General features: G+C 45.6%; 1 protein-coding gene across 1 annotated transcript; it reads left to right on the top strand.

Annotated features, from left to right (window-relative positions):
• Positions 1 to 2,773: 2,773 nt before the first annotated feature.
• On the top strand, positions 2,774 to 15,523 carry LOC138372329 (uncharacterized). Its single transcript, XM_069337614.1, has 2 exons — positions 2,774 to 3,266; positions 15,429 to 15,523. The coding sequence occupies exons 1-2, from the start codon at positions 2,774 to 2,776 to the stop codon at positions 15,521 to 15,523; spliced, it is 588 nt and encodes a 195-aa protein (XP_069193715.1).
• Positions 15,524 to 17,214: the final 1,691 nt, after the last annotated feature.

Below are 17,214 nucleotides of genomic sequence, written 5' to 3'. Positions count from 1 at the left end.
CCACAGGTGTCTTAACCTCTGTTATCTGGCCACAGCTGTCTTACCCTCAGTTATCTGGCCACAGTTGTCTTAACCTCTGTTATCTGACCACAGCTGTCTTAACCTCTGTTATCTGGCCACAGCTGTCTAAGCCACTGTTATCTGACCACAGCTGTCTTAACCCACTGTTATCCGACCACAGGTGTCTTAACCACTGTTATCTGACCACAGCTGTCTTGACCTTTGTTATCTGCCCACAGTTGTCTTAGCCACTGTTTTCTGACCACAGCTGTCTTAACCTCTGATATGTGGCCTCAGCTGTCTTAACCTCTGTTATCTGACCACAGCTGTCTTAACCCCTGTTATCTGACCACAGCTGTCTTAACCACTTTTACCTGACCACAGCTGTCTTAACTTCTGTTATCTGACCACAGCTGTCTTAACCACTTTTTTCTGTCCACAGCTGTCTTAACCTCTGCTATCTGGCCACAGCTGTCTTAACCACCGTTAACTTGCAACAGCTGTCTTAACCTTTGTTATCTGGCCACAGGTGTCTTTTCCACTGTTATCTGTCCACAGCGGTCTTATCCTTTCTTATCTTAACACAGCTGTCTTAACCACTGTTATCTTGCCACAGGTGTCTAAGCCACTGTTATCTGACCACAGGTGTCTTAACCTCTATTATCTGGCCACAGCTGTCTTACCCTCAGTTATCTGGCCACAGTTGTCTTAACCTCTGTTATCTGACCACAGCTGTCTTAACCTCTGTTATCTGGCCACAGCTGTCTAAGCCACTGTTATCTGACCACAGCTGTCTTAACCCGCTGTTATCCGACCACAGGTGTCTTAACCACTGTTATCTGACCACAGCTGTCTTGACCTTTGTTATCTGACCACAGTTGTCTTAGCCACTGTTTTCTGACCACAGCTGTCTTAACCTCTGATATGTGGCCTCAGCTGTCTAAACCTTTCTTATCTCACCACAGCTGTCTTAACCTCTGTTATCTGGCCACAACTGTCTTAGCCACTGTTATCTGACCATAGCTATCTTAACCACTGTTATGCTGCCACAGCTGTCTTAGCCACTGTTATCTGACTACAGTTGTCTTAGCCACTGTTATCTGACCACAGCTGTCTTAACCTCTGTTATCTGACCACAGCTTTCTTAACCACTGTTATCTGACTACAGTTGTCTTAACCTCTGTTATTTGATCACAGGTGTCTTATTGTCATAAACATATTAATTTATAGAAAAATAAATGTGGTTGAAGAAGAGAATAGTGCCGTTCTTGCACGGATTTATTTCCAGCGTGTTTCACTCAGGAAGCTGCCTTATGTTATGGAATGTTTTGACACACTAAGTGAATTTTTTCCTAAAATTTTTGAACGTTTAATTAAGGGGCATTACTATGGTTTTGGAAAAGTAGTTCAATATCAACCAATATTTATTGATTAGTTGTATATGAAAAGCGCTGCAATTGTTCCACGTTTCAGTAGTGCAGCGTAAATAGAAAGGGAGATATATGTTTTTTTTCAACGAATTTTACACATTTTCAAGTGTGAATAAAAAAACACACCTTTCAGATATAATCATTCTATGACACTTATCTGACACATTAACATATAATAAAGGTTCGTAACTTTTGGAGTATCCAAACCATCTTTAGTTTTCCTAATACAAATATTCAAAGTTCCCCCCCAAAAAATTATGTAAATATGTCATGTTTATTGCTATTATAAAATCAATAAATGAACTTAGGAAAAAACGAGAAATTGCGAGTTTAGAGACATACAATTTACATATAAGGTGTAAGTTTCATGTAAATTCAATCAAAAATGAAAGAGTTATTGAAACGTTTATGTTAGTTGAAAACATTGAAAATAAATCCGAAAACAATAAAGTCTAAGGTGCTGCCATCTGTGGCTGAGGTTGACATCAACCAGTTTTCTCCAAAATTGGCACCCTTAGAATAGGCTTATGTGCAGTCAGGTGTATAAGTTTCATGCAAATCGTCCGATAAAAAAAAAAAAAGTTTTTTGGAAAAAACAAAAAAAATTTTTTAAACAAAAAAAAAAATTGGGAAAAAAAATATTTTTTTTAACTTAATTTTTTCTAATAAAGCTAATTATAATATTTTTAAATATATGCTATATTGTGATAGCTGAGAGTCATAGATTTCAGTTAACACTTGTGTTTGATAATAGTTTTTGACCATTTTGTAATAATTTTGACACCTACTTCAATATTTTTTTCTCCCTTCCTATTTATGCTACGATGCTGAGACTTGCACCAGATGAAACTCTTTTCATGTACAACTCGTCAAAAAAGTTTGATTGAAATCGAACCAGTTTCATTAAATGCATTTTTGGGGGAAATCGGGAACTAATGCCGACTATTTGAAAACTTCTGACGCATATACATTACATTATTCCCACCTGCACAAATTCACATGACGTCGTGTATTAAGTCCCAAACCACGCCTATTTCTGGCCATAGACCTCGCCGAGATGAGCTTGCTGTCCACACATAATGGTGGGGTGAAATATCTACTTGTATGTGTGGACATATTTTTCAGACTCGCTCAACTATTACCATTATCAAGTAAGGATGGAAAACCACGAGTAAAGCTTTAGCTACAACTCTGGAAACACCTCTTTCGCAGGGAATATGCAAAATTAATTCCGATTGCGGTGGAGAATTTTATAACGCTCCAATGAAGAAATTGTTGGCTTCGAAGAATGTTAAGTTATATAGTAATGATTTCCTCAGGAGACCAAGGCCTCCATCGCTGAAATGTTCATACGGACTTTAACAGGTAAACTTTACAAGTATGTGACAGCCTACAATACTTTAAATTATATGCAGGCTTTACCAGAAATTTTGAAAACGTATAATTCTTCTCCACACAGAGGGTTGAAGGGAAAGACCCCTGTCGAGGTACATGCAGTATCTACACCCGCGGAGTATGCTGGCCAATTTAACTTAATGTATAAAACCCCGAGCGAAACAAAGAGAGTCGTCATTTCACATCTAGTTCTTGGTGATACTGTACGTATTGCACTATCAGACCGCATTTCCAAATTTAAGAAAGGGTTTAAGCAACAGAACACACGAGAGATCTTTACAGTGGACCTTATTGATAGGAGACAATGCATCCCATTATACTTTCTGAAAGATTTGAATGATGAGGAAATAGAAGGTGGGTTCTATAGCGAGGAATTTACTCCTACAAAGCTTCCTCAAACCTTTGATGTTGAAAAAGTCTTGCACAAACGCACTGTGAGAGGTAAGTAAGTAAGTAATTATCAAAAGAAGGCACCAAACCGGGAAGGCTAAGTAGCACCATCAAATGCGCAAAATAATCAGAGGGCGCTAAATATCACCAAGGATGCCAATACGAGAACAAAAACGCATAAGGCGAACAATATCAAAAGTATCCGAGTCACCAAGAATTCTATTGAGGGACAGGTGACCGCGAGGGGCGGTCGGAAAGCAAGACACACGCTCGTCCTGGAAGTCAGGACATTCAAGAAGGACATGCACGACCGTAAGAGGGACAATGCAACTAGGACAATAAGGAGCAGGGCGGCGCTCCATCAAGTGACCATGGGTTAAGCGAGTATGGCCCATAAGCAACCTCGCCAGAGCTGTTTCCCACCGCCGTTACGGTGGAAGGAGGACGGCCACGAGGAAACACAACATTTAAGAGTACGTAGTTTGTTACCAGTAACAGACAACCAAGAAGCCTGCCAACGGGTAAGGACGGAGGAATGGATAACCGGGTAAAAGTCGGAATACAGAATACCTTTACGAGAGATGGGACAAGAGCGGACAGCTTCCTTGGCGGCAGCATCCGCACGCTCATTTAAAGACATACCAATATGGCTGGGAACCCAACAAAACTCAACCGACTTAAATTTACTGTGAACAAGAAACAGCCAATGCTGGATCTCGACAACTACTGGATGAACCAAATTAAAGGATCCGAGAGCCATGAGGGCACCACGAGAGTCAACAACAACTACAAAGGAAGACTGACAACGAGAAAGCAGGAGACGAAGAGCATAGAGAATAGCATAAAGTTCCGCTGTAAAGATGCTAGTCTCCGGAGGTAAGTGACACATATAAGTGCGATCAGGAAAAACAACAGAGTAGCCAACACCGTCCGCCGACTTAGACCCATCGGTAAAGACAGAAACGGAGCGGGAGTGAGAAGAAAAGTGCTCAAGGAAAAGGCGTTTTAGAACCGTAGGAGGGGTAAAAGCTTTAGTGATACGGGTCAAGGATGTACAAAACCGCGGAAGAGGGACTCTCCACGGGGGCAAAGAAGGAACAACACGAGGAGAAACATTAGAAATACGAACGGAAAGAGAGTCCTGTAGGCGAGATAACCGAACAGAAAGATGGAGGTGGTGAAGAGGAACAGGAACCGCAGGAGGGGTAAAAGTTAAAGCACGACAGAGGCGAGAGGAAGGATGTTGTAAGGACCGCGCAAGATAGCAAAGACAGTAGCGATCACGGCGGTCTTGGAGAGACAGGAAGCCAGTGTCAACATACAAGCTAAGGACGGGAGTCGAATGAAAGGCACCAGAACTGAGGCGCAACCCAGTATGGTGCAAAGCATCAAGACGGCGAAGAGTAGAAGGAGAAGCAGACGAGTAAGCAGGGCAACCATAATCGAGCTTAGACAGGACGAGAGAGGAATGTAAAGCAAGGAGAGTGCGCCTATCTGCCCCCCAAGTAGTATGGGACAAGACCCGAAGGAGGGTAAGGGCCTTAGAGCACTCAACACGGAGGTAAGAGATATGGGGAGACCAAGACAAACGAGTGTCAAGGAATAACCCCAAAAGCTTTGTACTCAAGGGGATGACCATAAAGTGACAAAGAGGGACGAAGAACGACCCGTTTCTGCGTAAAAGTCATGGCACAAGTCTTAGAAGTAGAGAACTTGAAGCCATGATCGGTGGCCCAAGACGACACGGCATCAATTGCAAGTTGAGGCCGGCGCTGAAGGAGAGGCGAATCATCACCCTGACAGCAAAGGGTAAGATCATCGACATAGAGAGCGGAGAAGACACCTGAAGGAAGAGAGGAAAGAAGACCATTGAGGGCAACCAGAAAAAGAGTAGTTCTCAGAACACTACCCTGGGGTACACCTTCGTATTGCTGAAAAGAGGCAGAGAGAGCGGTACCAAGGCGCACCCGAAAGGAACGACGAGAGAGGAAGCTGCGGAGAAAGAGAGGGAGATGATCACGAAGGCCAAAAGAATGAAGTTGAGATAGAATATGATACCGCCAAGTGGTGTCGTAAGCCTTTTCCAGGTCAAAAAGGACGGCAACAACGGAGGTCTTCGCAGCAAAAGCAGTACGAATATAGACCTCCAAGTTCACCAGGACATCTGTCGTGCTGCGGCACTTGCGGAAACCAAATTGAGAAGGGGAGAGGAGGTGATGGTGTTCCAGGAACCACATCAGACGAACGTTAACCATGCGTTCAAAGAGTTTGCAGACACAACTTGTGAGGGCAATAGGGCGAAAGTCCTTAGGGGGAAGTACCCAGAGACTCCGGTTTGCGAACAGGGAGGACAACGGCATCGAGCCAGTCCTCAGGGACTGACGACGACTCCCAGATCCGATTATACAGACTCAGTAAACACCGAGACGTACACGGAGGGAGATGGCGAAGAATCTCATAATGAATACCATCGGAGCCCGCCGCCGTAGAACCGCAGAGGGCCAGGACAGAACGAAGTTCAGAGAGAGAGAAGGGATCATTATAGGGAAGCTGAAGACGAGTGCAGAAATCTAAAGGACGAGACTCAAGGACAGGTTTACGAAGAAGGAAAGATTGGGGAAGATGAAGACTAGAGCTAACAGAAGAAAAGTGGGAACCCAGTACGGAAGCGACCTGCAACTGGTCCGCCACAAGAGTATCATGGAGGTGAAGGACCGGTGAAACATCGGGAACGAACTTACCCGCTATCTTGCGGATACGCTTCCAGATCTGGGCCAGAGGAGTTTCGGACGTAATTGTTGAGACATAAGATGCCCAACATTCACGTTTAGCCGTACGGATGGCCCTATGGGCCACCGCACTCGCTTTCCGAAAGAAAAGAAAAGAATCGGTCGTCTGCCTACGGCGGTGCCTCTTCCAGGCTGCACGCTTACAGCGGACAGCCCGAGCACAGTCCGCATTCCACCAGGGAACGCACTTCCGTGGACCCCGAGAGGAAGAGCGAGGAATAGAGCGGAGGGCAGCGTTGAAGACAGTGTCATGAAAAAGGAGGAGAGCGCGAGAGAGAGGCAGAAGGGAGAGGTCAGAGAGAGCAGCACTGAGGGTAAATAGGTTCCAGTCTGCCTTAGCAAACTGCCACCTAGGGAAAGAGAGGGAAGGGCGAAAAGAGAAAAAGGAAACAAGGACGGAGAAATGATCACTTCCATGGAGGTCATCAAGAACCTGCCACGTGAAATCTAAGTAATGAGAAGAAGAGCAGAGAGAAAGATCAAGACAAGAAAGGGTGCGAGTCCGAGAGTCCAAATGAGTGGGCTCACCATAATTCAGAAGAGACAGGAAAGAAGAGAGGAGAAACGGCTCAAGAAGGCGACCCCGGATATTCGTCAGAACGTCACCCCAAAGAGAATGACGACAATTGAAGTCACCCAGCAGGAGCACAGGCTCAGGCAAGGAGTCTAGGAGGTGTTTCAAATCAAGAAGAGAAAGCGGGACACTCGGGGGGAGATAAATGGAACAAACTGTGTACCATTTCCCCACAAAGATACGAGCAGCAGAACAATGGAGAGGCGAAGGAAAAAGTAAAGGAACAAAGGGAACATCAGCACGAATCAAGAGAGCAGAAGAATTAGAAGCCCCAGCAATGGCTGGGGGGGGGGGGGGAGAGAAAGGAATAGCCACGAAAACGACCAGGACGAGCACCAAGCATTGGCTCCTGGAGACAGACACAAAGGGGCGAAAACCGCGAAATCAGAAGTTGGAGTTCGAGGAAATTGGCGTAATAACCTCGAACGTTCCATTGAAGAATGGACAACGACGAGAAAAGAAAGGACAAAAACAGAGAACAAGGAAGAAACAAAGGCGAAAGAGCAACAGAGCACGTTAAAGAATATCAGGGTCGGGATCAGGGTCAGCAAAGTCAGGGTTAGGGGGCATGGGTAAACTGAGCAAAGACGGAGGGAAGGAAACGGGAAACAGATCAGAGGTGTGCGGGCAGGGTCCGGAGGAGGAGGAAGAGGAGGAGACAACGGAGAGGAGCAGTCAAGGACAGCAGCAGGAAGAGGGGGAGTAGAAAGAGGGGAGCGCACCCCAGCAAGAGCAGCAACCGAAAGGGAAGCAGGGGCCAAAGAAACCTCCATAGCAGGAACAGGGCCGCAATCACTGAAATGGGAGGGGAAGAAGCAACAGAGCCAGAAGGAGGAGCTGAGGAAGAAAGCGAAGCCTTCTTACCCGCCGGGGAGGAGGAAGGAGAGGAGCCAGGCTTACGCTTCTGACTTAAAGAGACCCGTGTCCCAGCAACTACGTACCGGGCAACGGATTCCAGTGTCTCAACAGGAGAAGCTGAACGAGAGCACACACGACGGCCGTTAGGAGAGCGATGGACATCCGCCTGCACCGACAGGCGGTGGGGAGAGCCGATAGATGGAGGAAGAGGATAGGAAGGAGGATCGGAGGGGGACGAGGAAGAAGACACAGGAGACATGACAGACTGGGTAGAAGGAAGGGGAACCCCAGACAGAGGACCAGGAGGGGGACCCCTCGGGACAGAACGCAAAGGAACAGAGGAGGGGGCAGTGGGCGCATCAGGGTCCAAGGCCCGGAAACAGTTGTGAGTCTGAGGAAGGAGGGAAGGACGAGGAGAGGAAGAGCGCAACACGCAAGCATAAGAGACATTAGCATAAGGCGGGAGCCGGCGAACCTGGTGCCTCGCCTCAGGAAAAGATAAACGCTCCCGGTGCTTCAGGTTGAGGACGGCTGCCTCAAGCTTGTAATGGACACACGCACGGGAGAAGGTAGGATGGGCCTCACCACAGTTGAGGCAACGAGCCTGGGGAGAAGTGCACTCCGACTTAGAGTGACCTTCGCCACCACACAAAGGACAGAGAGAGACAGTCCCAGAGCAGCGGAGGGCACCATGCCCAAACCTCCAGCACTTGTTACAGAGCCGAGGAGAAGGAATATACTCCTGGACAGAGCACCTGGCACCAGCAAGAATGACAGAGGATGAAAGGGTCCTACCATCAAAGGTGATCTTCACAACGCGAAGGGGTTGACGGCGACGGCCACGAGGGGGACGAGTAAACGAGTCTACCTGGAGGACAGAATGGCCTTGGGCAATCAAGGATATGCCGAATATCATCGTGGCAATCCTGCAGATTCCGAACACCGGTCGCAACATGGGGCGGGAGGAGAATAGTGCCAACACTGGCATTCATCCGATCGTTCTTGGAGACCCGAACAGGGATCTCGCCAAGGCAAGATAAGGCAGCCAAGCGGGAAGCTGCATCCTGAGAAGGAGCAGCAACGACACGTGTACCGAGACGAGTGGGGTTGAAAGTAACACACCTATCCACGGAATCTACAAGATGCCGATGGAGGGAGAAATCGTCAGGAGGCGCAGAATCAAGAGGGAGGAGATCAAAGTATTTGGCCCATGAAGCAGGACCTAACAAGGCCTGATACGCGTCATCACAGGAAGGAATCGAGCGAGTGCGGCTGGGGCGCGAACGGCGTTGAGAACCCCCGGAGAGAGAGGGGTCAAAAGGCGCAGTAGTCACAACGAGAGACTTAGCCGCACCAGGGGACGAAGTGGTCACCACTGGGGGCTGGAGGCTCGACCCAACCACAGAGGAAGGAGGGGAGCAGGGGGAAGAAGTCAGGACGGTCAGAGGAGGAGCAAGGTTGGGGCCCAACGCAGCGGGAGCTACAGAGCCTGGTCTTCCAATACAGGCCGACTCGGGAGCTTGGTCGCCCACCCCACGAGCCTGAGAGGGTACAACGGAAATATTCATCGATTCAAACCTTGAAACATTCAAGGTTCCGCAGGCACCTGGATAGGAGTCAATGGAGCCTGGGGAATAGAAATGTTAGGTTTACCTGCCATCCGACATGTATGACACTGTTGCACGTAACTTTTGACGTCTTTAACCATACCTGGCCAGTAGTAGTCTTGTCTAATTCCGTGGTAGGTTTTGTTAAAACCATAGTGAGAAAGTGCTCCGTGGGCCAGGTGTAGAATATCGGGCCGTATGCTGGTGGGAACCACTAGTTGTTCGACATTTGCCCAATCGTTATCCTCCTTCAGCTTACTGGGTCTGTACCTGCGGTAGAGCAACTGATTCTCTAGGAAGAACCCAGGGATACTGTCAGGTTGAGTCTCAGCCTGGAAGAATAATGGTGTTAATGATGGATCCTCCCTCTGTAACTTACGGAACTCCAACATAGTAAGATTCTGTGGTAGGTTCTGATGTTCTTGAGGGACAGCGGTTACAGTAGAGTCAGCTGGTTGCGGGCGTGCAGCTTGTGCACGGGTGGTCACCAAAACCGGAGGAGAAACTTCATCACTTTCTTGGACCTCTGCTGGAACATACTCAAAGATGGGATTGTCCACTACAGAGTTACACACCTGGGGTTTGTCCATGATGATCAGGTTGAAAGGTTGCAGATCTTCTGCCAAGTCGTTGCCCAGGAGAAGTTGCACTCCAGACATGGGAAAAGACTTTTCCCTGATGGCAACTTGGACTTCTCCGGTCACAAAAGGACAATCCAGGTGGACTCTGGCGAGTGGATACGGAGTGGTAGCAGTGAGGGTTAGTGATAAGGACAGTTTCCCCGGTGTAGGTGTGTTACGACCCTCTCGGGACGCAACGGGGTTCTCACTCTGATGTTGTTAGAGTCAGATATATATATCCGTTCCCAAGCCAGTAGTGGCTATCAAGGGATGAGATCCGTGACACAAGTAACTTATAGGGAGTAGGGAAAGAAAGCTAAGAACTTAATATTATAATTTTCACCATCACCGATTAAATATATAAAATAAAAGAGTGCACAAGGGGGAGGGATATTAACACTTGACAAGGGGATTCTTCACAATGTAGTCTTCTGCTGAAGACTCTGGATCCATAAGCTAGGCGCTGAGTCCTTGGTGCTTTCTTCGTGGCCACACATCGAATTCTTCAAAGAAGCTGAGCCTACCCTGGCCACAGGTCAGCCAAAACACATGTCCATTGGGGGCACCGCCGTGGAGGCCGTCAACCACACGTCCAGCTGGTCTGCTGGCAGGTTCTGAGCCAACAAGGCTGGTACGGCCACTCCACGAACGATAAAAGGGGAACGCCCTAGACAGGAGCCTCGTGTGACACCACAAATCACTCTCCTGTCTTCAGTACCCCAGTGGATGATCGTCTCCAACAGTCGGTCCCGGGTAAATCCTTTTACTGCCACTCCACTGGCAGGCTAACACACCACAGTGTTCTTCCGAGGGGACGACTTCACAACAGCTGCAGCAAGGTTCAAGGTATGGAGACTGGCTGCCTCGGGTAGACTGACTCAACCTTCAACACAGCGGTCCCAGGTCGACTCTGTAAACAGACACGTCATCAATGACTGGGACACACTAAAACACCTCACTTACGGGCTCGGGCACAAACACCTGACGTATCCAGTCCATAGATGGCGCTGTCGTCGGAGCACCACCTCACCAGAGGTCAGTGGCGGCGGTGTAGAGTGCTGAACGGGACTGGAAACTGGCCCTCGTAGCTGATACACGGCATCCTCACCAGGTGTCGTCGTCGTTTGGCGGGGGTTTCGGGAGCTGACCCACAGATGGCGCGATCGTCACTACTCCGTGCTCGGACGCTGGATCCGGGTTCGTAACAAGGTGATGTTAGGCACAGCTGATTTCAATATTATTGACTGAAGAGCCGCTGTGTCCCTCAAGATCTTCAATTTGAAACGTCCCTCCGAATCTGTACTGTTGGCAGAGACAGTTCCAGGATACAGGTGTTTGCTGAAGAGAAAAAGATCATTAATAGGAACACCAACATTCATCACAGGCTTACCGGACTTGGGAGGAGTCGGTTTGGGTTTAGGAGTCTCATTGCCTTTGTAATGAACTTTTCCACATTTATCTATGGTATGTCCATAGAGTTTGCAATACTTACAATACAATTGAGAGCTCGCTTGATCGGTACTCACTTTATCATAACTATACCAAGACTTCTTACTGGAAGGTGGTTCTGGTGTTAGCCAGTGGATGAGGCTGTAGGTGTCAGCCGACTTCGCACATCTGATGTAGTCGATTTCTTCTTTGTCTACTAAATATAAACGGACGGAAGGGGGAACACGTCTAAAGAATTCCTCAACTAGCATGAGGTTGACGAGTTCTGAAAATGTAGAGACATGTGCTGCTTCCAGCCATTTCACGAAATAACTTTTCTTTGTATTGGCAAATTCTAGAAAGGTGGTGGTACTTGCCTTTAGATGATCACGGAATTTTCGTCTGTAGCTTTCGGTGAAGAGAAGGTAGGCGTCCAACACGGCTTGCTTCAGGGTTTGGTAGTCATTCTCAGACGCTAAGGTACTGAGAGTAACCGCAGCTCTACCTGTGAGATGCACTCTGAGAAGGGTAGACCATTGATCTGCAGGCCAGCTAAGTTTTTTAGCTAGGGTCTCAAAAGTGGTGAAAAACATATCTATCTCTGTTTGAGAATTGAGGAGTGCTGGGGATGAGAATAGGATTTGTGGAGACTGTGAGATTTAAAGGAATATGATCAGAGCCGGTAATGGGCCCTGGTGAAATGAAGTGTTGCAAGTTGCTGCCATGTCTGTTGGTGAATATGAGATCAGGTCTGCCAGAACCTGTATGACTGAAAAAAGTGGGGAAGTCAGGGCCAAGAAAGAATAGATATTTTTGGGTGTATATTTGGTGAAGCTGTCTGCCATGCTAATTTGTGGTATTGTGGTGGAATGTAGGATGCTGTGCATTGAGGTCTGAAAGCAGAAAAACAGGCAAGTGAGTGTGGTTGAAGAGAGTTGTGATGTCTTGCATGGGAATGCCGGTGTTAGGACGGGTGTAGGTTGTGCAGATGACGAGAGAACCCATTTGTGTGTGAACTTTGATGGCTAGGAAATGTTTGTGAAGTCAATGAGTGTGTAAGAGTTCGTGTTTGTATGAAGAACGGATGAGTATTGCAACTCTTTCATGTGCTTCATCTGGTGACTGGTAAGAGGAGTAGTTATAATGTTTGATTTTATATGAGTTCGTAATGAATGTGCTATTTAATAATAGCACATCAGGTCTCTCGATCTCAATAAAATCTGACACCATGTGTCTAAGGGAGAAATATGCCCGCACATTAAATTGGATGATCTTTATGAATTTTTAGGTTTTGATGGGGTGCTGGTGGGGTTTTGTGCATGTACAGGAGCATGAGGGTTGCGTGATTCAATGACTTGGGCAGTTATTGAGGAGGGTACATCTTGGAGGAGGGTGGTAGGAATTGTGGGAAATTGGCAGCGGGAGGTGGGAGTAAGACAACGGGTTGCTGAATGGGCTCTGTACGAGATGAGATCTGTTACAGAAGAAATGACTGGAGTTGTTGGGAGATGGAGGAAGGCAGAAGGCTTGTTGGCAGGAACCGGGTGAGAGGTATCAGAGGTTGTACTATTTGAAGTCAGATTGGAAGTGGAGGGGACAATGTTGGGAGAAGAGGTTGAAAGTGCTTTTGACATGGATGATTCAGTTTGGGATAGTCCAGGATGTGCTGTTTGGTCAGTGGCACCGTTTTCTGTAGCAGTCAGGAGTGGGTTGGTAGGACATTGTGGGGGAACTGTAGTATTTTCCTCAGCTGAAGTCATGGTGTTTTGTGGAGTGAGGACTGTAGGCGAGAATGGAACAGAGCGCTAGAGCTGAGGAGGAGGAACAGTGATACTAGGAAGGCCGTTATGAGTGAGAAAGATAGGAAGATAGTCAGCAAAGTCACGGCCATCGTCCTTGGCCTTCAAGTAAGCAGCTTGTACACAGGCAGTGACTCGTTCATATGAAAGGTTCTGAAGAGGAGAATAAGGTGGAGGTGGTGGGTGAGGGAAGAGAGGTGGAGAAGAATGAGTTTGTTGTGCAGTATTGTGGAGATAATGTTGCTGGTGAGGTGAAGCATTAAGGACACTGGCATAGGACATGGAGGAGGCTGATGCTGCTTGGTGATGAGATGAGTTATGGGAGGTTGAGGAAGAATGAGGAGGGTGTGCTTGAGTGCGAGGTTGGTTATTGCGAAGAGTTTTTAGGGTTTATTTTCTCAGAGGGCAAGATTTGTCAACTGCTGAATGGCAGTTGATGGCATTAATCCTTGGCAATTAATGCATTTTTAAGTATTGGCAGAGCACTGAGTATAAAAATGGCCTTCTGCAGAGCATTATAACAAATTTGTGGGCTTTTATATTTACGAGTTTCATGACTGTATTTGTAACATTTGAAACGTTGCAGCAAAGGAATGTAATCAACTGGACTAATGAGATAGGGAGGAGTGCTGGTGTTGAGGATTTTTATCCCATGATGCAAGAGTTTTTGAGCTTCTGTAGGGGAGGAACATTGGATCTTGAGGTGTTTTGTACTGGGCACTGGGTATATCTCCATTACGGAAATAGCATTCCTGTGTGAGATGTCCTGAGAGAGATTGATAGTATTAGGTGCTGATAGGACAGAGCTGTCGACATTTCTTACAAGGACTGAGCATTTAGTTTTTTGTTCAATAGTGAGGACAGGAGTCAGTGAAGCTTGTGTGAGTTTACTGAAAGCAGGTTCCCTGAAACAGGTCGTCTTCTGAGGCAATGAGAAATTTGATGGTATTTGTGTTGGCGTGTTTGATATGTGTTATAATCCCAGATAGCCGAAAAACGAGTCTGCCTTTTGAGAATTATTCTATCAAGCCTAACCTGACTAGGAGGTCGGAAATACAGACATGAAGATTCATACGTAAAAATAATTGGGTAAATTTTACACAGAGTTTAAGATTATGGGCAGTGATTAAGAAAATAGATAAATGACTGGTTAGGAGATGTAGATAATTTGCTGGAGGCATGAGGCTAGCTTCGGGAGGGTTTTGACCCCCACTTGAGTACCAGACATCGCAAGGGGAAGCCGTGCTCCGTTTGAGCTCCCGTCAGAAAGGAACCCCTGGTGATATATCTCCAAGAGAAGAGAAGTGTGCAGACGTGCCAGCTGTGGAATCGAGCTGGGAACGTTGTGGTCTCAAGTCCTGGACGGCGAGGAGTGTTGATTAAGCCACCCAGAGACATTATCGTGGGCCGTGAGGGTGCCCTGACCAGACTCAGTCAGAGGAAGGAGCACCCTCGACCAGACAATCTGTGGTAAGCCCGATTTTGAGCTAGTCTATAGCGATTACTTGTAGTTGGTCGTGTTGTCGGAAAATCCGACACCATATAATAATATTACATGCAATTACAGATAATATTGCTGCCATTGTATACACAAGTTAACCCATAGAAAATGTAGCTTGTAGTGGAATTTTCCGTCAATAGAAAATGGGATATCATTGCCACATACTATTATAAATTCACCAGCTATTGTGTTGGGAATTATTCTTAAATACATTAGTCTTTGGACTTTTACATCATAAAAACATCTCATGTGAATTAACTTAATTATCAGTATTAAAATAAAGTAAATGTGACCCTTCTATCAGTTACTGATATCTGGACAAAGTAGGCCAGGCGTCAGTGAGGAAGGAGTGCTCAGCCATTGTTGTTAAGACCTGAGAGTCGTGGGGCAAATTCAGCTCCTATAAATTCTCTTGGACCAAGTGTTATGGAGACCAAAGTTCTGCCATCATCAACACGCTGTCAACAATCTCAAGGGAAGTGTTTTTCCGAAACCCGTTTATCTAATCATTTTTGGCCATTAATGTTAGGTAGATATTGGGCGAACTGGTGAGAACACAAATGATCGACTCAAAAAAGGTAATTAAGCCTTGGTCCTTATCTGATTCATTATACAGTGTTTTCTCTGATATAGCTGTCATATATTAGGATTCTGGCTTTACAGCTAGCGCCCTTTGACAGGAACAAGAAGAGGAAGCAAGACTTGATACATCAGTTACTGGGTGATGGAAGCTGCCTCACACGAGGATAAATTGGTGTCTACATCCTAGTTATACCTGGTGGACTAAGCCTGTTGTATAATAAGATAAGGAACCTCCTTAATGTATACTAATATATGTAGTTTAATACTGTAGTTTGATTGGCTGCATATATATAAATTCAATATAAACCCCCCTAATGTGTATGGATTGATTTGTGAGATTATTGCAGAAATACAGTCCACTTAATATCATACAAATTGCTATCGAAATAAATAAATTAACGTTAATATAAATTCTATATAAATTCATATAAATTAAATAAATATAAAACTCACAGGTTGGTTCCCACATTATTTGATCATCTTCGAGCCGGATGACAGATTATTGGTCATCTTAGTACCGGACGAACCAGTTAACCAGTGGATTCATTAAATATACTAGTGCAGTGTGATTTATACAAAGCCAGTCAAAGACCAGCGGCGTAGCCTCCTTCGAGCGAGTTCACGAGCCCCTCAGCTCAGTCCAGCCTCAGTCAGCGGTTTCATGGTCACCCACCGATTTGGTGGCGTGTTATTTCTGTGAAATGACAGTGCTTATATTGAAGCCAGCCAAATTGGTGGCTGTGTCTTCCCAAGATTGTTCACGGATTTCGTGGTGTTAATTTCGCGAGAGATTATCCACGAATTTTGTGGAGTTAATTTCGCGAGGTCACTAATAATATTTAATACTTCTTGATAATATCAGAAGTTTCATAGAGGCAACTAAGAGGCTATCAACAACAATTGTGTATATTATTTCTCCAAAATAGAGAATTATTTAATATATATTGCATTAGTTTCACAATACAATATTTACCAATTGCCAACCCACAACAGGGTAGGATATTACCATTGACTAGTTGAACTATTTATTGTTCATACTAGTCCCATTATTACCATAGTCTAGTTGTACTATATTAAACAACCTAGCACCATTAATGAATGGTGCAGACCCTATTTTGGGTATAATTGTTACCAGCTCGAGTTGAGTTGTGTATATATAATAATTTACTTATGATCATTACACCTTTGAGTGATTAATTAGTGTCTATACCATCCTAGGGTGATATTGAGGAGCTAACCTAAAGGTACTTCCAGTAACACTGGTTTATCACTCAAATCATTAGTGTGTATGATTATATATATATAATGTGTATTAATTTTAAGTGCTAACCTCTAGTAGAGGTAGGATTATAGCCTAGTGATAGCAGAATTTTACCCCAGGCTACCGTCAGTGCTTGTTCAGTATTATGAGCAGCCCAAGTATAAGCCCCACAAGGCTTCACCAACTAGCCAGTATGGATAATGCAGGGAGAATGAAAAGAACCCTTGCAGGTCTTAAAGGCCACTTAACAAGACAGATCAAGAAATGTGAAGATTTATCACAACAATCACCAGTTGATTATGCTGACCTGGAAAGCTATTATCAAGCAGCTGCAGGTAAATTTGAGCAAATCAAATGCCAAATAGCAACATATGTGGCTGAACTTGCTAACACCAATTTATCAGAAACAGAAATAGACGACACGAGGTTGATCTAGCGAATTATGATGATCACACTCAGGCCACGTTACAGCCTTACGTCAAATTAATTGCCCAGAACAAGGCAACAACAACAGTTGCATCTAATAGGAGTCAAGCAGAAGCTCGACTCCCTCCAATTGATTTACCAACTTTCTCAGGAAAAGACGAGGAAGATTGGGACGAATTTTGGAACAAATTCGTGGACCTTGTGGACTCAAAACAATCTTTACCAAAGAGTAGTAAATTTTCTTATTTGCAAGGTCAATTATCAGGTGAGGCTAAAACAGTAGTATCCCATCTGAGATTAACTAATGACGGCTATGATCTGGCAGTAAAACTCCTCAAGGATAATTATGCTGATCCAGAAGTAAGAACATCACATTTAGTTCATGAGCTGTTGCATTTACCCCCACCGGAGGCTTCAGCTGATTCACTCCAAGTCTTCAAGCTGGAGGTAGAATCATTGATCAATGCCCTCAGCCTGACAGCAGATACAAACGGGGCAGAGTGGGTCTTGAAAATAGTTGTCCAGGAGAAAATACCTAGGGACATATTGAGACA

This window comes from Procambarus clarkii, chromosome 5 (assembly GCF_040958095.1).
Source record: "Procambarus clarkii isolate CNS0578487 chromosome 5, FALCON_Pclarkii_2.0, whole genome shotgun sequence".
NCBI lineage: Eukaryota > Metazoa > Arthropoda > Malacostraca > Decapoda > Cambaridae > Procambarus > Procambarus clarkii.
This window is presented reverse-complemented; position numbering and strand designations above follow the sequence as displayed.

Bases quoted from the DNA above. Each gene is read 5' to 3' on its own strand.
- LOC138372329 (XM_069337614.1), top strand. From the start codon at position 2,774: ATGTTCATACGGACTTTAACAGGTAAACTTTACAAGTATGTGACAGCC. The intron at 3,267-15,428 runs GTAAGTAAGTAA...TAAAACTCACAG, and splicing joins GCACAAACGCACTGTGAGAG to GTTGGTTCCCACATTATTTG.